The sequence below is a fragment of the Acipenser ruthenus genome, chromosome 10, assembly GCF_902713425.1.
Source record: "Acipenser ruthenus chromosome 10, fAciRut3.2 maternal haplotype, whole genome shotgun sequence".
NCBI classification, from domain to species: domain Eukaryota; kingdom Metazoa; phylum Chordata; class Actinopteri; order Acipenseriformes; family Acipenseridae; genus Acipenser; species Acipenser ruthenus.
This window is the reverse complement of record NC_081198.1, coordinates 14,361,407-14,385,473: the sequence shown is the minus strand read 5'-3', so window position 1 is coordinate 14,385,473 and position 24,067 is coordinate 14,361,407. Positions and strand designations below refer to the sequence as shown.

Sequence of the window (24,067 nt, the reverse complement as noted above, 5' to 3'; positions counted from 1 at the left end):
GAATTTTAATGTACGTTCTGTGGGTCTCATGTTAGAATGCAGTAATGTTTAAGAATATATCTACACATGTTATCTCCAACATTAGTCTATGTAATTACGTTATGCAATATTAATATACATTCTTAAATAAAACCAGGGTGTAAGCTACGGTATACTAAATCATATGTGTGTGAATTATTATTATTTATTTCAGTACTGTATGTGCTATTTTATAACGTATGAATTGGAGAATATGTATCTGTATGTATGTCATGTTTGTAGCTGTGAATGTCTACGTTTGCTTACGTGTGTGTGTGTGTGTGTGTGTGTGTGTTTTAAAGGGGGAGGTGAAACATTTTGAAATCCCAGCTGTGGCTCCACCTTAATGTCATCAGTTTGTTAAAGGCAAGCATTGAGCTCGAGAGGGGAGCCTTGTGAAAAACAGCGCATCTGACAAATTCATTCTCTTAAACTGCCTTTAACAGCGAGCACTGGACACTGGATATTGTTTAAGGTGCGCATACAAAAAACAACAACAACGTAACTGTTAAGAAGACCTTGAGCTAACAGTACATCCCATCCGCTGCTATCCCGGTCCGAGCGCTACTTTGATCTTCTGCTTGGTTTGCAAAAGGGTTTTGTCTTCAAAACGTCTCAAACAAAGGTCAGGATTTTTACAATGTATTTTTAAAATGTTTAAGGGGTGTTATACCTGGGGAATTTTTTTTATTGGTCTCGTTTTACACATATAGTTTCCAAAATAATTGCTTGCATTATGATTGTTTTTTTAATTAATATGTTTGCAAATATTTCTTTTTTCAGTGATCATAATGTAGATTGATATGTAAAGTGTGTTTATCCCTATAGTGTATGTTCTTGTATAGGCAAACAATGTTAACACTTAATTATTTAAAAACCGGTGCATTCAAAACGTGACCCAGAACATTATTTCCATTGCGAGGTCTTATTTTCCTTTCACTGTCAACGTCCTCCAAAGAAATTTCAAGATGAACGTGCAGCTCTGTGGTCACGAGGGGTTAACAGTTCAGCGATGCAAATTGGCAAAACATGTTTTCTGCTTTGCATCTCCAATTTGAACGACTCACCTGGGGACAAGCGTTGTCATAATAACCTTAGGCCTCCATAAAAATAAAAATAAGTAATAATAATACAGTATCGTTTTTCAAATCCAATTACATGACAGTAGGGGGTAGCTTATTATAAGCAAATAATGCGACGAGACTGTGTGACCGGGTAGCTGACTCGCGCATAGGAGTGCCTTCCAGCAATCGCTAAGACTGCATTTGTACCAGCAAGGGATTATTATTTTTACAGTTAAGCTTAACATTTTTTTTTTTATAACGAGAGATTTCAAGAAGAAATCGACCTTGTAAGAGCACACCTGGTTAATCACATCACACATACGGGTGTACCACCACCACACAGTTAGAATTCATACCGTATATCATTAGGGAAGAGAACATACCAACACTTCAAAGCTGCGGTTTCCCAGTCATTTGAGATTATAATAGAAATGTAAAATATGGATGTCGACATTGCTGACTGCCTAGATTGCTGACGTTCCACCAAAGGGGTGTAGGGACACAAGCCCCCCTCCTTCAAACCTGCCTGCCACTGTGTCATTCGAGCCAAATGGGTGTACTCTCTTGCTATATTTCTGCAGTAGATGGATATTTTAAATGACATCTTAAATCTGTTTTGTAGCCCAGAAAACAAAAACAGGTAAAAAGGAAGGTACTGGCAAAAACTGTCCCACAAGTGCAGCGACACACTGAATATTATCAATTTGCTTCTAATGCAGAACAATTGTTTGGGACATTTGTTCTTTTTTAACCTAAAAAAATGTGCCTTATTTCAGAAAAAAAAACCAACAATATCTTATGGGGTTATAAGATATGTTATCAGAAAAAAATTAGAAGACACAAAGTCAATTACTATTAGACAAACTTTTCACATAGGGCTGTAATTGACTTGGTTTCCTATAGTTTACCCTTAAATTACCCTATGCTGTACAGTACTACAAAAAGGATAACGTATATTTGACATGCATATTGTTGATGGTTAAACATTCTGAAATGTTTAAAAGTCCAATACCTATTGGTTAACAAAATAACCCCCAGACTGGTTCTGAAGTTGTGCTCCCCCCTGGTTCTCAGATGGCTTCAGTGGACTCGCGGTTCGGTCACAAGGACACATCGGATCAGAACTTCGACTACATGTTCAAGCTGCTGATCATCGGGAACAGCAGTGTGGGGAAGACCAGCTTCCTGTTCCGCTATGCTGACGACTCCTTCAGCAACTCCTTCGTCAGCACCGTGGGCATCGACTTCAAGGTGAAGACTGTGTACCGCAACGACAAGAGGGTCAAGCTGCAGATCTGGGTGAGTGCGCCATTCAAAAGATTCATAATGTTGTCAAAAAAAGAATGATCTGGGGGTCCCAGAGGGGCTCTCCTGGTGAAGGCACATCCGCCTGGGTGCAGGGTGAGTCACAGAGTCACAGGAGTGTCCTGGCTGGGCAAAGTTCTTCTTTCTTGACTTGTGTTAGTTCTGGTGTGCCTGTGTGTTAGGGAGGCAAAATCGGCAGGGACAGTTTCTCCTCGCTGCACTAGTATCTTTATCCTCCAGGGGCCGGTAGCTTAAGTTCCTGGGTATAAGGAGGTGATTGGCATGGCATTGGAATCAGAGAATGTCCCATAGAATTGCAGAAATAGAACAACATTAATAAAAAACTACTATATGCTGTTATTATTATTTATTTCTTAGCAGACGCCCTTATCCAGGGCGACATACAATTGTTACAAGATATCACATTTTTATTTTTTTTTACATACAATTGCATTATTTTTTACACATTATTTTTTTCATACAATTATCCATTTATACAGTTGGGTTTTTACTGGAGCAATCTAGGTAAAGTACCTTGCTCAGGGGTATAGCAGTAGTGTCCCCCCACCTGGGATTGAACCCAGGACCCTCCGGTCAAGAGTCCAGAGCCCTAACCACTACTCCACACTGCTGCCCTATTGCTGTCTTCAGTTGAAATGTCTATAATTGCCATAATCTTTTGAACATTTTAATTAGAATTTAACACATGCCACAGATTCAAAAAGCTTATTTCAAGATAACTTACATGTTTGCATTCAACCTGAATTCAGACTAGATACCAAAATGACTCTTTTGTCATGCATGCCAGTAATTTTAAGCATTTTATAACAAAATATTCACCCATTTTTTAAATAATGCTTTGGGAATCAGGGTCCCATGAACCCCACCTTTTTTGTGATCAAATTAATAGCTTTAATATCATGCTGAAACTCATTAACTCTCCTCGCTGCTCCAATCTGATACTAATGGGCATGCCAGACAAAATATATCCATAATGACACCAGGAGTTAGAGATAAGCTTGGCGACTTGCCACAGGATTCTTTCTGTTTTTAAATGAGTGCTTCTTGTTCCCAGCTGTATCTCAAACACCAGCTAATTACAGATTGTCTTGCACACCATTATCTAGCTGTAGAAACAGAGATAACAGACCAAAGATAGTCAAACTGTCTTGGGTCAAGGACCCCCATGACATTAGGCATCCTGAGTGAGGACAATCACCCAGGAATCTGTAAAAATGGAAAAAAACATGTGATGTGCTCTTTCCTGTACATCTTGTACAAATGTACAGTGTTTGCACTGGATCACCACAGCATCAGTTGCCACACACATACTGACATTTAGGGTGTTATTATCCCTAACATACCCACAGTAGCATAGAAAGAGTGGAGGTATCCATACAGACACAGTTTCTTGACAATTGGATGAATATTTTCTAGCTTAGGTGTTGTATCAGTGCTGGTGCTTCCACTAAATCCCATATGAGCCTGGGAGAAGAATAAAAACCTTATTGATTTTTATGACATAAACGATAAAGAGATAGTACAGCTATGGCCAAAAGTTTTGTATCTTCCTACAGAATTAGCTCATTTTGCTTCATAAAGTCAAATGAAACCTACTGAATAATGTGACATTAACATATTGAATTACATTCCACTTTGTAGTTTTCCATATACCAAATGAAAAATGTGACATTTCAAAATCTAAAATGAAATACTGTACTACTATTATAGCTTCCGTTAGACTTTTGCGACATCATTTTGTAGTGTCTTTGATTACATGATGTTAAATAAAAGATCTCAATGATGTTCACATAGTTTGTTTAATTTTGTCTCAATCCTAAAATTCGATAAACAGAAGAGATAGAAACTGAAGCTTCTTCATAGAGTTCCAATAGGGTCCCCAGAGACTCTAAATTCTAAGATTTTATTCTGATATGTTCTCACTAAAAAGGTTGCTGTTATTCCAATTTCTTTCTACCACTCCCTGAAGTCCCACTGTGATGTGAGGCTGCTCTGGACACAAAGCTCTCTTCATTTTAAAGTTGCTGTATGGCATGGTAAAAACCTAGAAAAATGCATAGTAAAAATATGATAACGTATAGTAAACAGTCATTCAGCACGGCAAGAGGCTGCTATAACGTCAGTAGATTCTTTATGGCATTTGTTTATCCAAACTACTGTGTCGTTTTAATGCTGGACACTCTTAATGAATGGAAGTGACTAGTAGATTCCACTTGTCATATAATAGAGTTTGAAATCTTTTTAATACATTTTGTGAAGTCTATAAAGCTCCTGTAATGTGTTATTAAGTACTAATATGTTACCCCTCTGGTTCTGTAACAGAGCTTGTGTCTAGCTGGGTGCTTCACAAATCCTTATCTGTGGGATAAGTGCACACACTTATTGTAATCGGGCATTTGACTGCTGGCAATGTCCATTTAAACTCAGTCCATTTAAACTCTGTTCAGTTAGTATGCTGTCTGTGGATTTTTGTTTTCAATTAAATAAGTTCTGAAGAGATTTAAATGTAGTATCACAGCCTTGGCAGTATCTATTTGTGTATTTAAGGCAAGTTTTAACCAACGCTTAAAATTGGTATTACTATGTTTAATGTAATACATCCTTTTACAGTTCTAATAATGTCCAAAAAAGATTAGCAGGTGCACCGTTATTATATTATTAATTGTGTTTACAAATGATAATGAAGAACTATGAATCCAGGATTGATTTTCATACCTGTTTTTTTTTGTTGGATGTCTATTGTAGCTTTCATTAATACTCCCTTTGGATTTTGCCTTTGAAGTCTTTACAGTCTATTCCTTATATACATTTTTCTCTTCCTACCTGACATTTTGTTAAGTGTTGCGGAAGTACAACAGCGTGTAAGTAGAGTGAGATTGTCTTGTATTGTATTTTGACTGCCTCTCAAGTTTGTCCATTAAATGAATACAGACACATTTGAATTGCATCAAACAATCTGACACCTGGCCCCGCGAGCGCAGAAAGGCAAATACAGGATCAGTTACTGCTGTTAATTTTATGAAAAAAATAGATTTGACTGTGCTAAACCAGCCTAAAAGGGGAGCAATTGAGAGATACAATGTCGTTCTCATCCTCATACAATTTGATGACTGCCTGTAACAAAGGGAACACGTTTTTGTCATTTAACAAGGGGAACCCCGTTTCCTTCCGCTCCCCCTCAATTCAAGCCCTGGTTGAAACAGTTAAAATGTTTGTCTCGCACGTTGCGGGGTGTTTTCATGAGTTCTTTGGAGTTTGAGTATGAAATCCTACTTGCACCGACAAAAGTGTCGGTTATAAGTGAAGATAGTAGCAAGGAATATGTTTTAGATGTAGAAATGAAAGTGGCATTAGAAAAATAAAAATGCAAAAAACAAAGGAATGTGAACCTAAAACAGATGAAGACCTAACTCTCATTGCCAGTGATCGGTTTTCAAGAAGTAGGCCTACTCAGACAAGTGAGGGCTGTAAGCTTATTTGAACAATGGTTAAATGAAAGAAATGCAAAAGATATATAGGGCCTAAATTGTGAAATGCTAAACTGAAATCGCAAACTCTTTTCTAAGTGTTAAGTTTGAAATCTATAATACGAATTAACTATTTGTTGAAATGATTGTTGCGTAACAAAATGGTATTCACTTTTATGTTGAATTCAGCTGTGGCTTTGTAGCAGGAACTGTGGATTCCTTAATCAACAATATATCTGCCCCATACCACTTCTCCTCAAAGCCACATCTCCACTTTTAGTTAGACTGAATCGATCAAAGGGTCACAGAAATGTTTTAAGCACATGAAACAATATTGGTTTTGCGGCAAACAAAAAAGATTTACAAATAAATAAAGGTCCACAAATATTTTCTGATTTAATCCAACGGCAGTGGAAATCAATTACACATAGTCAAAACGGTCAACCCAGTGTGATATGAGAAAGGAAGGATGTGAGCCGATAATATCTGAAGCAGATGAGAGAATGATGGCCAGTAACAACCGACTGGTCCAACCTCTCCCCAGGCACGAAGGCATTCAGCCACAGACAAGCTGGCTGCAAACTAAAAATAGAACACAGAGCACAAGTGCCATAATATGAATAAAAGTTTGGCAAAGGCAGAGCAGGGTGGACTAATACCAGGGCATCTGTAGAATATGGGTGCCTGTTTATATGGTTGCCTAGCAACCACTACACCGGTACTGTTAGAGGGGTTTGTGGGAGGTGTTTGGCAGGCATTTCCGCTAGGGGCGCTAGGAGGTGTGGGACCTGTGGTCAGAGAATAAACAGACTTTAAGTGCAAACCAAGACTGGTCTATTTTCTTTTTACAAGCAATACTACATGGTGTCAGAGCTGGCAGAAAATGGCACAAGGACTTCAGCGCATTGCCAGATGAGTTGATCCAATTATATGTTTCCACACTAAAAATATTAGCAAAGAAATGTGACTTTGGCGTTTTAACAGACTAACTCATTAGGAGCCGAGTTGTATTTTCGGAATACAAAGCGAAACCGTGTGCAAGCAGCTGCTCCGTGAAAAAAAAACAGACGTTGGAATCTGCAATAAACATGTTAAATGAACAGTCTGAGAGAAGTACGAAAGAACTGAGGAAAGAGGCTGAAGTTTTCTCAGTACAAGGCCCACCATGCCCAAACTGCAATGGCCAGCACCCACCAGAAAGGGGTAAGTGCCCTGCATTTAATAAACGCTGTAATAACAGTGTAAAATCACTTTGCTCAGTGTTGCAGATCAAAGCCCCCCAGCAACTTCAGTTGCAACTAAACATGCCACGGGCAATTACCAGCCCAGAGTGAGAAATGCAAACAGAGTAAATGAGCTGGAATTAAAACAAGACGGTGAGCCCAGTGAAACATTCTACTGTGAAAGTGGTGATCTTACAACGGAAAAGGGGGAAATCTTCACAACTCTCATCATTACTCACAACAATGCTCAGATTAAAGTCAAGGTTGACACTGGTGCAAAATGTAATGTTATGTCAAAATTGCTGTTAAAGAAAATTGAGCAACGCATTTCAGTGGATGTCACAAACAAGGTCAACCTTGTTGCATATGGTGGACAGACAGTACAGACAGATGGCACAGTCATTCTGAACTGTACATGTGGGAAGTTTCAATTTCATGTGGTGGACCAGGACATTAAACCGCTACAGGGTCTCCCTGACAGCATTGCTTCTTGGACCAGACGTACACACTATACATCAACAAGCGCCAGAGGCTGAGGAATACAAAGACCTCTTCGATTGTGACACAATTGGGAAGCTGCCTGTAATTTATCACATGAGACTGGATGATTCTGTACCACCCACTGTGTGTGCGCCTAGGAGAGTACCCCTTGCCATGAAACAAAAAGTAATAGAGGAATTACACAGAATGACAAAGCTGGGTGTCCTAACCCCCATAGAAGAAGCCACTGAATGGGTGTCCGCAATGATAATTGCTGTAAAAAAGGATGGCACAGTCAGGATTTGCATCGATCCAGTCCACCCAAACAAAGCGCTACTTACAGTGCCTTGCGAAAGTATTCGGCCCCCTTGAACTTTGCGACCTTTTGCCACATTTCAGGCTTCAAACATAAAGATATGAAACTGTAATTTTTTGTGAAGAATCAACAATAAGTGGGACACAATCATGAAGTGGAACAAAATTTATTGGATATTTCAAACTTTTTTAACAAATAAAAAACTGAAAAATTGGGCGTGCAAAATTATTCAGCCCCCTTAAGTTAATACTTTGTAGCGCCACCTTTTGCTGCGATTACAGCTGTAAGTCGCTTGGGGTATGTCTCTATCAGTTTTGCACATCGAGAGACTGACATTTTTGCCCATTCCTCCTTGAAAAACAGCTCGAGCTCAGTGAGGTTGGATGGAGAGCATTTGTGAACAGCAGTTTTCAGTTCTTTCCACAGATTCTCGATTGGATTCAGGTCTGGACTTTGACTTGGCCATTCTAACACCTGGATATGTTTATTTGTGAACCATTCCATTGTAGATTTTGCTTTATGTTTTGGATCATTGTCTTGTTGGAAGACAAATCTCCGTCCCAGTCTCAGGTCTTTTGCAGACTCCATCAGGTTTTCTTCCAGAATGGTCCTGTATTTGGCTCCATCCATCTTCCCATCAATTTTAACCATCTTCCCTGTCCCTGCTGAAGAAAAGCAGGCCCAAACCATGATGCTGCCACCACCATGTTTGACAGTGGGGATGGTGTGTTCAGGGTGATGAGCTGTGTTGCTTTTACGCCAAACATAACGTTTTGCATTGTTGCCAAAAAGTTTGATTTTGGTTTCATCTGACCAGAGTACCTTCTTCCACATGTTTGGTGTGTCTCCCAGGTGGCTTGTGGCAAACTGTAAACGACACTTTTTATGGATATCTTTAAGAAATGGCTTTCTTCTTGCCACTCTTCCATAAAGGCCAGATTTGTGCAGTATACGACTGATTGTTGTCCTATGGACAGAGTCTCCCACCTCAGCTGTAGATCTCTGCAGTTCATCCAGAGTGATCATGGGCCTCTTGGCTGCATCTCTGATCAGTCTTCTCCTTGTATGAGCTGAAAGTTTAGAGGGACGGCCAGGTCTTGGTAGATTTGCAGTGGTCTGATACTCCTTCCATTTCAATATTATCGCTTGCACAGTGCTCCTTGGGATGTTTAAAGCTTGGGAAATCTTTTTGTATCCAAATCCGGCTTTAAACTTCTCCACAACAGTATCTCGGACCTGCCTGGTGTGTTCCTTGTTCTTCATGATGCTCTCTGCGCTTTAAACGGACCTCTGAGACTATCACAGTGCAGGTGCATTTATACGGAGACTTGATTACACACAGGTGGATTCTATTTATCATCATTAGTCATTTAGGTCAACATTGGATCATTCAGAGATCCTCACTGAACTTCTGGAGAGAGTTTACTGCACTGAAAGTAAAGGGGCTGAATAATTTTGCACGCCCAATTTTTCAGTTTTTTATTTGTTAAAAAAGTTTGAAATATCCAATAAATTTCGTTCCACTTCATGATTGTGTCCCACTTGTTGTTGATTCTTCACAAAAAATTACAGTTTCATATCTTTATGTTTGAAGCCTGAAATGTGGCAAAAGGTCGCAAAGTTCAAGGGGGCCGAATACTTTCGCAAGGCACTGTAGACTCCACCATCCAATGAAGACAGTTAAGCAAGTAATAGCAGACATTTTGCATTTTGGATGAAAAATGTGGATTTTGGCAAATCCCCCTCGATGAGGAATCGTCGAAACTGACAACATTTATGTCACCACTGGGCAGATACAAATTCCTACGAATGCCTTATGGCATCTCCACTGGCAGTGAGGTCTTTCAGAAGTGCATGGAGTAGCTTTTCGCTGGACAGTCTTGTGAGATCATCGTTGATGACATTCTTGTTTGGGGACGCTTAAGTCAAGAGCATGACGAGCACCTGCACATAGTCCTTGACAGAATTAGAGCCATCAATTTAAAGTTAAACCCCGCCAAATGCAAATTGAGTGAGTGAAATTCCCTATGTGGGCCACCTGCTGACTGATAAAGGTGTAAAGCCGGACCCAGAGAAAACCGAAGCAGTCCGGCAGATGTTGCCACCTGAAGACAAGCATGGACTGCAGCGTTTTCATGGCATGACAAATTACCTGTCAAAATTTATCCAAGGCTACAGTAAAGTGACTGCACCTCTGCGTCAGCTCCTCCACCAGAATACAGAATGGAGCTAGCAGGAACAACAAAGCAATGCCTTCACCAAGCTTATAGAATTACTCTCAAGCCAACCTGTGCTACAATACTTTGATGTCTGGAAACATGTGGTGCTGTCAGCAGATGCATCCCAGCATGGGGTGGTGTGCATTCAAGATAGTAGGCCAGTAGCTTTTGTATCAAGAGCCTTAACAGACACTGAGACTCTATATGCTCAGATTGAGAAGGAACTTCTCGCCCTCGTCTTTGCATGTAGAATCATGTGACAAAACAGACATCTATTGCTGCTTTGCTTAACCTGTGCAACCAGCCTAGAGAAGGTCTACCCTCACCAGCACAGAAGATGTTTTCCAGAGGCACTAGAACCATGATTCCTGTGGCCAAAAGCCTGCTGCGACCAAAAGTGGAAACCCACGTGAAAGAGGCTCTTGCAAAGAAGAGACAGATTGGTAAAGAATGCTACAACCGCAATGCACGGCAACTCAGCCCATTGAAACCAGGCCAAGTGATCAGAATGCAAACAGCATGAGGTTACGACAAACTAGCTGCACAGCAGAGCCCCAAAACCCAACAACTACTACGCTGACATGGATGGCAAAACCTACGTGAGGAACAGGCGTAACCTGTTACTTGTGCTGGAGACCTACCGACCCAGTGGAAGCAGCAAGTCCACAGTCTGCGTCTTCCGTGACAGAGCAGTTGGCGTCTCAGCCTGTCATCAACACGCACCCTCCAAGGCAAACATGCAGACATGCAGGTGTTTCGCACCATGTGGACACTTGCTAAGACAGTCCCCAGGATGAACAACCCTTTGTTATGATGCGCTCAGGGAGGGTGAGCAAGCCAAGCTTTAAGTTCAAGGACTTTGTGACTTGATGTACTGTTGTGCGATATCAGATTTCATGCATGTTCAAAATTCAAACAGTGGTTGTAGTGCTAGGCTACTAGTTTCTTATTTTACATATTTACATTTGTTTTGTTTATTTTCTATTCTTGTTATACCCTCGGTTCTTACTTTGCAGTTGCAAATAGGTATCTTCCAGTCATGTGCCAGAGGGGTTATCTAAACTTAAAGAGAAAGAGTGTAGAATATGGGTGCCTGTTTATATGGTTGCCTAGCAACCACTGCACCGGTACTGTTAGAGGGGTTTGTGGGAGGTGTTTGGCAGGCATTTCCCCTTGGGGCGCTAGGAGGTGTGGGACCTGTGGTCAGAGAATAAACAGACTTTACGTGCAAACCAAGACGGGTCTATTTTCTTTTTACAATCAATACTACAGCATCTTAAAGGGGAAATGCATTTTAACCTCTGTAACGAATGAACCAGAAAACCATTTGTACCACAAGCATGGTAAGAAATAAATAATAATAATAATAATAATAATGGTAAGCGTTCCATTTAAGTGGAATAACACGAGTGGAAAAACATGTTTTTCGAATGTGTCTTTGCTTACAGTGCCTTGCATAAGTATTCACCCCCCTTGGACTTTTCCACATTTTGTAGTGTTACAACCTGGAATTAAAATGGATTTAATTGGGATTTTTACCATTTGATTTACACAACATACTTAACACTTTGAAGGTGCAAAATATTTTTTATTGTGACACAAAAGTTAATTAAACAAAAAAAAAAAAAGACATTTGTTGGTTGCATAAGTATTCACCCCCCTGAGTCAATACTTGGTAGAAGCACCTTTGGCAGCAATTACAGCTGTGAGTCTTTTTGGTTAAGTCTCTACCAGCTTTGCACATCTGGATCCTGCAATTTTTGCCCATTCCTCTTGGCAAAATTGCTCAAGCTCTGTCAAGTTGGATGGGGACTGTTGGTGAACAGCAATTTTCAAGTCTTGCCACAGATTCTCAATCGGATTGAGGTCTGGGCTTTGACTGGGCCATTCTAAGACATTCAGGTTCTTGTTTTTAAACCACTCCAGTGTAGCTTTGGCTGTGTGTTTAGGGTTATTGTCCTGCTGGAAGGTGAACCTCTAGAATTTCCCTGTATTTGGCTCCATCCATCTTGCCCTCAATCCTGACCAGTTTCCCAGTCCCTGCCCACGAAAAGCATCCCCATAACATGATGCTGCCACCACCATGCTTCACCATGGGGATGGTGTTCTCAGGGAGATGAGCAGTGTTGGCTTTGTGCCTCACATAGCGTTTTGCGCTAAGGCCAAAAAGTTCAATTTTGGTCTCATCAGACCAGAGAACCTTTTTCCACATGTATGCTGTGTCTCCCACATGCCTTTTGGCAAAATCCAAATGGGATTTGATATGGTTTTTTTTCAGCAATGGCTTTCTTCTCGCCACTCTTCCATAAAGCCCAGCTTTGTGGAGTGTCCAGGTTATAGTTGTCCCATGGACGGTTTCTCCGATTTCAGCTGTGGATCTCTCCAGCTCCTTCAGAGTTACAATTGGCCTCTTGGTTGCTTCTCTGACTAATGCCCACCTTACCTGGTCAATGAGTTTTGGTGGACGGCCTTCTCTAGGCAGAGTTGCGGTTGTGCCATATTATTTCCATTTTTTAATAATGGATTTAACGATGCTCTGGGGGATGTTCAAAGTTTGGGATATTTTTTTATAACCCAACCCTGATTGGTGCTTCTCCAGAACTTTATCCCAGACTTGTTTTGATAGCTCCTTGGTCTTCATGATGCTGTTAGTTTAGATATGCTCTCTAACAAACTCTGGGGCCTTCCAGAAACAGGTGTATTTAATCTGAGATCATGTGACACTTTAATTGCACACAGGTGGACTCCATTCAACTAATTATGTGACTTCTGAAGGCAATTGGTTGCACCAGAACTTATTTAGGGGTGTCACAGCAAAGGTGAATACTTATGCAATCAAGACTTTTCAGTTTTTTATTTGTAAATAATTTAGAAAAATATGTCGATTTTTTTTCCCCACTTCGACATTATGGACTATTTTGTGTAGATCAGTGACAAAAAATCCTAATTAAATCCATTTTAATTCCAGGTTGTAACACTACAAAATGTGGAAAAGTCCAAGGGGGGTGAATACTTATGCAAGGCACTGTACATGGAGGATTACCGGTGGTGTAAAGCCGTGCAATGAAACAAGAGCGCTGATACAGTATTTGCTAAAAATCATAATCATAATCTGATTATATCTAGGCTCCGAGCCAAGCCTGCGTCCCTTTTTCCAAAGGGGCAAAGCACAGGAAGGACACCTCTTAGCTCGACTTGTAATTACAGCTATCCTGGTAACCTAGGATACTCCAGCTGAAATGGCCCCTCCCATTCTATTTCCCATTGGCCTAAAAGAGTAAATACTGTAGCTTCAACTCACAATGTAATGTTTTTTTGTTTGTTTGTTTTTTTCTTTAACGCTTTATTTTGTGTGACAAATATGTTTAGCCATTTATTGAAGTTCAACATATCCAGTTGATGTTCTTAATTGATATATTGCAGTTAACTAACAATCAAATAAATAGTTAACAAATCTGTATTATGTTAATCAGTTTTAGTTTGAAGTGTTTTGATTCACAGTAGGAGTTTTATTTTTTATTTTAGAATGCCTTACAACACATTCAACTTGTCTTAACTAGCATTCTGGTATCAGGATTCACATACGTTATTCAGTAGGTATGAGTCATGTTCATTAAAATGTAAATGTTGATAACAAATATTTATGACATTTAAAATAGACGCGGAATCTGTAATGAAACAAACGGGATATTCAATAACAATTCAACACACATACAATATATTCTAGGGTAATATAAAGTCTGCTCAATCAGTATGTTTTTAATAATACAAAATTATCCCAATGTGCTTCAACCTAAAATTATAGACACTTACTGACCATTTATCTGTTCTTTAATTTACTATCATTTTTTTTTTTTATAACATATCAAGACCATGTATTGAATATGCACTGGGTGTTTATTAACTTGTTAAGTGAATTGCAATAAATGGGTAATTGCAAACAGAAACGTATTTGTACCAGGCAAAATAAAGCATCCATTTTTTGTTTTCATCATTTCATCTAAGTGGTTCTGGTCTGTTTTTCCAATACTGAGATGCTGTCTGTGGACTGGAATTTACCATCCAGAGACTCATTTTCTAATGTTATGGTGGAAAATGAGAAAGAACCATTTGACATACTGAAATGGGAAAAGGTCAATTGGATGGAAAAATAAATTCAAGGCAAGAAATATGTTTTGTTTAACAATGGTTGGTAAACTCAAAGTTGCCTTGGGTGGATCTCTTCTTAATGAAAAGGAACCCTTCCCAGGTTTACTTTAGAAGCCTGGTGCAGTTACTTGGACCTCTCTGTTTCACTACTGCATTGAAGGAGGAGCTGCTTCTGCTTGTCTCATATAGATATGGGAGATCACCCCTTATAAACGTTTCCCATAGTAAAAGCATAGCAAAGTGTAATAAATCAAAGTGAAAGCATGGTAAAGCATAGGTAAGCATTGTAAAGAATAGCAAGGTATGGTAAAGCATATTAATAAGCATGTCAAATCATGGTAAAAAAAAATGATGGCAAATGCCTAGTGTAACCATGGAAAAAGCTTGGGAAAACTGTAAAAAATACCATGCAAAAATACTGTGGTAAACTTTTATAAGGGACAGGACACATCATGTAAACACATGGCAGACAAGGGTATTTTCTAATCTGATCTATTTGTTCTGTTATCTGTTGGCAAGTCAAGGGGGTTCTGTAAATGTGTGTTTCCGTCTTTCTTGATCAAAATGCCTTGATGAAGAACTGTTACGAGATCAAAAAAAAAATAAGCTTCTGTGCCCTTTTATTTTATAAAGGACTAAAAACTAAGGTTTTGATTTTTTGTACTTCGTTAATGTGATTTTTTAAAATGTTTTGTATGAAATATAAATAATTATGAAATTATTTTTATTTCTTAAGAATATTGTAAAAATAACATATTTACAATATTCTTAAGAAATAAAAATATTGGTCTAATTTCACGATTTCCGCACAGCCCGTGAAATCGCAATTTTCACAGGGCCTTAATTATGAACTATCATTCAATATTATGTCTATTTATTTTTTATTTTTATAAATAGCAATAAAATGTGTACTTTTTTATATTAACAATTAATTCAGGGATTGTTTTAACTGGCAGATCTTTACTTTCAGTTTCAACAGACTATGCTTCGAAGCAGATTAATTTCAATCCCTGGATATGGCCTCTTCGCAACCGTCTTTTTAGATAAATAAAAGACGCAGGCAGATTGGTAACTGGCATATCTTTACTAAACCCATTCTCAAATCAAAACAATCAAATTTTAAAGTTGTTATAAAACATGTATCAGTATTGTTTGAAGGGTAGCTCCATCCTGAATTTCAACAGTGCACCACTGGACTGGAATGTACTGTAAGATTTAAGCAATGATTTTTTTATAAAAATATTTGTGCGTGGCTTTGCAAATTTAAATGAAAAAACTTTAGAAAAAAACATGAAACACCAAATAAAAGTATTCCCAGTAGTTGAATATGCAGCACTGGGGATGTAATTAACTTGATAATTAGATTAGTCATTTCTGAGATTCGGGCTGGAGGGTGTTTTATTGAATTATATAAAAGAAAATGTCCTGGGAAAAATACAAATGATTTTCTGCCCCCACAGCCTAAAGGCATAGTTTATACAGAACCTACCATCTACATCTTCAGAATGTGTAATTCTGTAATAATCTACTGTGGGTGTTTTATAATTCTCCTTTGCTGTTTCTGCTTAGCTCATTATTTCTATATGCCCCCTCTGTGACAGTGATAACTGCGAGTTAGGAAATGGAAAATCTCTGAAGAAATTCACAGGGACAGAGGGACAGAAATGCAGCTTTTAAGAGTTATAAAGCTAGGTAAATAATGAAAGCAGAAACAGCAATAAAGAATAATTGAGCACACACACAATATGATATTAAACAGGTAAGAAATGAAATATTATGGATATGCAGGGTAGCAGTGTGGAGTAGTGGTTAGGGCTTTGGACTCTTGACCGGAGGGTTGTGGGTTCAATCCCAGATGGAGGACACTGCTGCTGTACCCTTGAGCAAGGTACTTTACCTAGATTGCTCCAGTAAAAACCCAACTATATAAATGGGTTATTGTATGTAAAAATAATGTGATATCTTGTAACAATTGTAAGTCGCCCTGGATAAGGGTGTCTGCTAAGAAATTAATAATAATAATAAATTATATATATATATATATATATATATATATATATATATATATATATATATAGCAGTACCCTCTTGACTCGCCAACAGATTAGAGAACAAGTAATAGATCCAATTTGACAGTACCCTTATCTGCAAAGTAATGTGGTTACGTGATGTGTCATGTCCCTTATAAAAGGTTACCATTACATTTTTGCATGTTTACCATGCATTACCTGTTGTTATACTACGCATATACCATAGTTTGCCATGTTTTTTAATGCTTCACAATACCTCAATGTTCTTTACAATGCTTACCTATCCTTTACCATGCTTTCACTTTGCTTTATTACACTTTGCTGTGCTTTTACTATGGGACACTGTGGCTTGTCTCAAGCTCATCTAGGTATAACAATGGTGGGAAAGCAGAACCAGCTCCTCCTTCATTCAGTAGCTGAATTGACCTCACAATTCTTAAATGACATTGAATCCATGCAGGTGTATTTACTAATATTTACTTATTATAAATTATAAACCCATTAACAACATTACCATTTGAGGTTTTCCCCTCAGAACCTTTCCCCTTAACAGTCCTGGGAAAATAAAACCACTAAGCCAAAAAGCTTCATGTTTGCATTTCTGGAGGAATTCTAAATATTTTGTAGTGTAGCAAACAGCAGCCATCTCAACACACTTCTCTTAAATCCCTACCCAACAACATGCTGCCTGTCTCATACCTGTTACAAACCATGCAGTAACCGCAGTGCCAGCTGCTTGAGCTAATAAAATGTGTTTAAATGACAAAGGGATGTTTGAACTACTGTCATTCAACTATAAAATGACATCATTGATGTAATTCCTCTTTTCCAGAAGAATCATGCATGTAGATAATAATTAATATTAACAGGTGAGACATAAGGGTCTGTGCTAGTCATGCCCCTCACGGCTCTACAAGCGAGATAGAGAGAGTGCATATCAATCCTGGCATCATCACCCTGTCATTCAGTCCTAGGCCACTCTGGTAATACTGTCAGCTGTGATGAATTATGTGGTGGTCTGCTTTAATGCATTGTAGAAAAACCTGCTGTGTAGGAGGTTAAAATGTGGGTTTTCTTTAGTTTTTGCAATTTTGGTGAAACCCATAGTAATGTCAGAAGGATACTTTTTTAAAAGTGGTTATAGCTAACAAAATAATTCCATAAATCTTTCTTATCATGCACTTCCATGAGCTATATAGGTCTGTGATGGGGTGCCCGCCCCTTTTATTATTTGTGTATTATTTTCATTGTGTTATCGTTATGATCATTGTATTTAGTATGATTTGAATGTATTTAAAAACCCTGTCACAAAGTCCCAACTGTGCAAATACATATTTTAATTTAAAACAAGGTGTAGCATCTGATCCCTTAAGTTTACCACAGTAAAAGCATAGCAGAGTGTAATTAAAACATAGGTAAGCATTGTAAAGCCCAGAGAGGTATGGTAAAGTATATTTAAACAACATGGCAAACCATAGTAAACTATGGTAAATACATAGTATATCCATGGGAAAACTGCAGAATTACAGTGCTAATTTACCACGGTAAACTTTTACAAGGGATGGTTCACTAGGTAAAAAAATATCTGTCAGCACTTCCATGGTAATCTCACCCGGAGAGTGAAATTGTCCCCACCCCTTCAAAGTCTTCTTTCATGTCATTAACCGACCAGCTGCTTCCCATATTGAACGAGATGCAACATGCTTTTACCTCAAAGACACTGCAAGGGTGAAATGACACAATAGGGTGAAACAATACCGGGCTTCCTGAAAATCAGGCAAGCAAACTGGCGAATGAAAGTAAGGTTTTTGGGATTGTTTGTCAGCTACACTTTAAGAACTGCATTATGTTGTGATTGAGGTTCTTGTGATCTCTGGAAGTGTATAAAAACAGGCACTTGTTTATTAAAAAGAACGTTCCTGAAGGGTTGATTCAATACTGCTGCTGCTTTCCTGGACATACATTGAATCCAACAACATTTCAATTCTTGGATTTGTTCCGAATCCAAATAAAACCTATGCAGTTTATCAAGGGTTCTTGGAAACCTTGGAATAATATTACTTCTAGAAAATTGTGTTTCATTCCAGAATAGACTGAAGAATGACATGTAAAATGTTAACTAGACAAGGGCATGTAGCTGGTCATTTGGTGGTCAAATTATAAAACAAACTGTTGGAAATGGGTGCAATGTTGAAGAGCAACTTCATACGGTTATGAAACATCACAGCTATCTTAACTAATGTATTTTTCTTGTTGTTTGCATCACATTGTTTGTCATTTTTCTGTGTCAGTCATCACATCCTGGGGACATTTTGAAACCCAGAAGTTAAAAGTACCCCTGTGGCCTGAACAGAGCTCTCCAACATGTCCTCTCTCTTAGTACAGCTGCTACATAGTATGTGCATGCAGGCGTTTTGTTAAGTATAGTCCATCTGTTTATTTGCTTCACAGCCATATTATTTGTGGCAAATAAAGCAAATAATAATAGTTGTTTTTGTTTTTATTGTAAGACCATATTTTTGTACAGTAGTTCAAAGTAACATTACAGTTAAAATGTAAGTCTGTAGTTAATGCATACCCCATAAGTTAGCATTAAAGTATGTACAGTATTTATTGAAAGTACTCATGACTTCAATGTAATGTTGCATTTTACTCACCCAAAAAACATTTCTAAATACATAGTCTAAATTGGAGAGTAAATTACTCCATGACCCAAAACCTTATCTGGAGTGCTGGATAGCATTGCTAATGATGATATAAGTAAAGAAAATGGGTTTAAAAAAACTATTTTGTTAGTACTCCTTTAAGACCCCTTGCACCTCAGGTTTACCAGCGTGATTGTGTGATTACTGTGCTCCAGTGTTAGGATCTCAGAGGTTGTCCAGCTGTAAAAACCAGGGGAAAAACTGTGTCCCTCTAGGGTACAAAAGCTTTCAAAGAAAATAAAAACCTCGGCAATGGCTGTGTGAGCCACGCTTGTTGAAGGACGGCCTCGTGGCTTGGATTAGCTGGCTGGCAGCTGTTTCATTAGTCAGCGATGGAAACGTGTTTCAAGGGCTCTGTGCAGCACTGCCCGCTCAGGCATGAGAGCTCGGGCCCCACTGCGTTCTGTCTGAAGCTGGCATGACGTCCCACTGGTCGATGGTCACCCAGGTCCACTGCTGAACAGCGTCATAAATATGGATAGAGAATGTGTTTGATCTGTAACCATTAATACATGATCCCAGGAGATTAAAGTAGACACATATACTGTATAGGCAGATACATGCATGTGTGAGCATATCGCATCGTTACAGCTATGTATACTGTAGTATATCATTATAAATGCTGTCCATGGACCTCTTGCGGTTTTCTCTTTGATCAGGCTGCATGAAAGAATATGCTCTGTCACGCTCTTGCTCCAATCAAAGCAATTTTTCAAATTTTCATTATAAGATCCTCACCCGTTACAAGCTCCTACCATTTAATGGCAAAGTTCCACTACAGTTATGACTGTTTGGTACTAAGGGGCAATTTGAGTGCAAGGGCAGCTACAATGGGATGTGGCTGCCAATGGGAGAATGTGTAGTGACTTGGCATCTCAGCCCGCTGAATTGAATGGAAATGTAAGGTCTTGTAATACAATGGGTAACCCTTGCAGGTTGGTGGTACCATGTCAGTACTAGACAGGACAGATCAAATCAGGACCAAAACCATTGCCATTGCTAGTAATGCTGTGGTCTGCTTCAAACACTTATAGAGGTACAGTACTTTATCTACATTATAGTTTTGTTACATTATTTAATACATGCACTCACAATAGATATATGAACTGGAAAATGACTCTGTGAAATATTAATGCATATAGTAAATATGAGTTAATGTTAACTACTGTGTAACCACATAAAGTTAACGTACCTGTATTTTGAAGTGTCAGATAACAGTGATATGGTATATTTTGAAGGCAATGGAACATTTGTAGACAGGAATAAAATAATGTTAACATTGTACTACTAGCAAGATACTACTCTGAATAATACTATATAGTGTTTCTTGCAAGTTTAATAAGATTACAATTGTACATTTGAGTAATGCTTTTATAGTGCCTCTTTTATATTGGTTTACCAATATCATTTTCCAAAGAGGTAAGACTAAAATTGACATTCAGAAATGGAAGGGGTCTAAGTGATAGAACCTTAAAGGGTATGTAACAGGGCGAGGAGCCCTGTAAAATGTATTATTTATTTTTAGAATGGGGTCTCCCCCTCCGCCCCTGTGCAATGTATTATTATTTATTTATTATTAGATTTATGACGGCGAGGCGGCGTGTGTTTTGTTATTGTTTCTGTATTTAGTTATTGTATTTAAATATGACGGTGTAGCCGTGTGTTTTGTTTTGTTTATTGTTTTATTTAAAATGTGTTCTGGCAGAGGCGAGAGTGGGTACTCGTCCTCTGCCAGAAATAATTAGAAAACCTCGTGCAGAAGGTGGCCATCTCCTGAATTAATTAAGTGATTAATTTGTTGCTAAATCGGGAGATGGTCACCTGCATAAAAGCCTGCATCTCGCAGCACTCGGTGGGTGTTAGAGCGGAGAGAGCGAGCAAAAACAAAACTAAAAGAAAATCCAGGATCAGTGAAGGCTACTGCCCAGCCTGACCTGGATCATTTATTATTATTTTGTGTTCGTGATTTGTTTTATTTAAAATATTTATTTTGCTCTGCGAGCACAGTTTTTTTTGTTTGAACTTTTTATTTTTGTAGTATTTAAAAATAAAACGGCAAACGCGCCTTTAACTGCAGTACTTGGTGTCAGTATTTTTACTTCCTGCATCTGGCCTGACGTCACTGCCCAGCCACCCTGTCACAGGGTATATAAGGACCTTTTTATTGTATTGTGTTACATGTTCCTATGTGTTCCTACAACTGTTTAAGTAAGGTGTGTGTATTGTTTTAATTTTAATTTTTTTACATTTTAACCACTTTTTTAAACTTTTAAATTGCATTCCACTGCCTCCAAGGTGGCTTGAAATGGATTTGCATGGACCACTCAAACTACATTTCCCATCACCCTCCTGCTCACATATGTAACTGAAATGGATGGGATGATGGGAAATGTTGTTCTGAGAAATACATGCAAGGTCATCTTGGAGCTATAATAGAAACAGCCAGAGAGCACTGCAATTTAAAAGTGAAAAAAGTGGTCAAGGTGTAAAAAAAAATATTAATTAAACAATATACACACCTTACTTAAACAGTTGTAGCAACACATGGGAACATGTAACACAATAAAATAAAAAGGTCCTTATGTACCCTTTAAAAACCAGTTGCTGTGACGTCTCAGATACGTAAACTGGAATACCTGTTCCAATGTACCTCAACCTGCTTCTGTTTAAAAGAGCACCTGTTTCAGTGAGTAGGTATTGAGTGGGTCTCAAACAGATTGTCCTATGCAGACATGCCCAGCTTCTCCCTTTTCAGTAAGGAAAAGGCATGGCAGTAATGACCCAAAACATACCTCCAGGCTATGTCAGAACTACCTTAGAAGAAAAGAACAAGACGGTAGGCTTCAAATCATGGAATGGCCAGCACAGTCTCCAGACTTAAACCCCATCGAGCTGGTTTGGGATGAACTGGACAGAAGGGTGAAAGCAAAGCAACCTACAAGTGCAACACATTTGTGGAAACTTCTGCAACAGTGTTGGGAAGAACTTTCCGAACAATATTTGATTTCCATTGTAGAAAGAATGCCACGAGTGTGTTCGGCTGTTATATCTGCAAAAGGTGGCTACTTTGCTTGAACAAAAGTTATTGTATTTCTTGCTCTTGTTGTATTACTTGTATTGTAACACTTGAAATATATTTGCTTACGATTGTAAGTCGCCCTGGATAAGGGCGTCTGCTAAGAATTAAATAATAATAATAATAATAATAATAATGATAGTCCATGGAAACGTTTACTGCAGTGCACCTGTATGTTGTGGTGGCAGGATAAACTGGACTGAACATGAGAAAAATGGTAAAGGACATGTGTGGATGTTGTAATGAGGGGTATTCTGAGCCTCACTTTTAAATAAGTTACCAACTAAAGCACTAGCAAATGTGTACAGAGGCTAGGTTAATTACGACTGCTACCATATCAGTAATCTTTTCCCCTTACTGAAACCAGATACAACTATTCCAGAAAAAAATGCAACCACTGGCTCTGGGCTTGTTGTTTCATTCACTGTTTGCTCACCTGGTGACACTCTGTGGTGACCGAACTGTTGTTAAAGTCAACAGGTCTGAGCCACCAGACTCACCGGGGTAGAAAGCTGGTGAGATTCACCAAAACAACATGGACACCGCCATGGAGACTGTCAATGTGGAGTGTGGGGAGACCAAATTAAACATTTTAGTCGACTCTGACGGCAAATCGTTTTAGAAATGGTAAATAATAGAAGTCCTACAGAATCCCATTTATTTATGATCTTGATGTTTGTATGACTTTACTATTAAATTTAATTAAGCATGTTACTATCTACACAAAAAACGATTAAATAGTTTTTAATAGAAGTTTGTAAACATCCACTTTTATATAACCTCTCACTTAGTTAAAAAATATAGAGATGCCCAAGTAATAGAAACAGCATTGGTGTGTCACTATATTGATGTCACCAAACTGTTGTTTTAATCCAGTCACTGGAATAAAACAAGCACCCGCTCTTTCTGAAAACACTCCCATTAAGCTGAATTAATTAATTAAGGTAGGTGGTTTGAAAAAATGACCACTAGGGGTGTGCACCTGTACTTTATGTCACTTCTGTAACTGGTTTTGTGTGGAGATTTTTCAGTTACTAAAGCCCCTTTCATACTCGCATGCTGTACTCTGGGTCGGAACCTTCCCGGGTCTGGACCTGGTGTCATGCAGTTTGGCTACGCGATTTAGCACTGCTTTTGATAAAGCAGGGTTGACCTGGGTGACAGACCCAAGTACAAAATGCGCATATCCGTGCCCCGGAAGCAGCTTATTACTGATGCTGTAGGCCCAAATGTCTTCATCCCTGCTGCAATCTTACTCATGGTGTGTCTCAATCAACAAAATATGGCTAAACAGAATAAACAGAAATGTTCCTTCCAGAAGTGAAACCTTCACGCAGGCGTGGCTGTTTTGATATTTCGTCGACTTACGAACGGCTGTCATGCATTTTGTCTCGCTCAACCCGGGTCAAAGTGTGTCGACCCACATCCTGAGGTTGAACATCCCTACTGCTCATTTTGAAAGCCTGATTTTAGGCGTCTTTTCAGAGGCAGACCCTGTGGTTGGAAAGAAAATATTAGTTAATAAACCTTGTTAATAAGGGTCTAATCAGAATCAGCAACAGAAGGTTATAAAAGCAACACAGGATATTGAACTACGTTCAGAAGATGTCTGTTATTTATCTAATGAGAAAAGCAGAATGTATTCAGATGTAATTTTGGAGATAAGAATAGTATTTGGCATTTGAGCCGAGTGTAGATTTACAGTGCTGTATATTATATTGACATTGAGACATGATTGTTTAAAGAAAGATAAAAAGCAATAACCCTTTATCATGCAATGAAGCATTGTCACTGACGTTATCATGTAAATAGCCCCGTTGATGAATGTAATCCTGCTCAGCCACTGGGAAAGAATGGTCTCCATGGCAACCAGGGTGCACTTTGTGGGAATCTAGCGGATACCAAATATAAGTGCCTCCGAGCCAGTGGCAGCAGGCCATTTAATTAACAATGACAGGCTGAAAGATTATAGCGCTGTTTACCAATGGAGCAGT

At 38.7% G+C, this 24,067-nt stretch overlaps 1 protein-coding gene across 1 annotated transcript in view; it reads left to right on the top strand.

Annotated features, from left to right (window-relative positions):
* Positions 1-337: 337 nt before the first annotated feature.
* The window catches only part of LOC117410076 (ras-related protein Rab-3B-like), a 44,801-nt gene continuing 21,071 nt past the window's right edge, over positions 338-24,067 (top strand). The window contains exons 1-2 of the mRNA XM_034016469.3: positions 338-643; positions 2,157-2,381. Of these exons, the coding sequence (XP_033872360.1) occupies positions 2,157-2,381 (225 nt within the window). The 5' untranslated portion in view covers positions 338-643. The remainder of the gene's footprint in view (positions 644-2,156; positions 2,382-24,067) is intronic.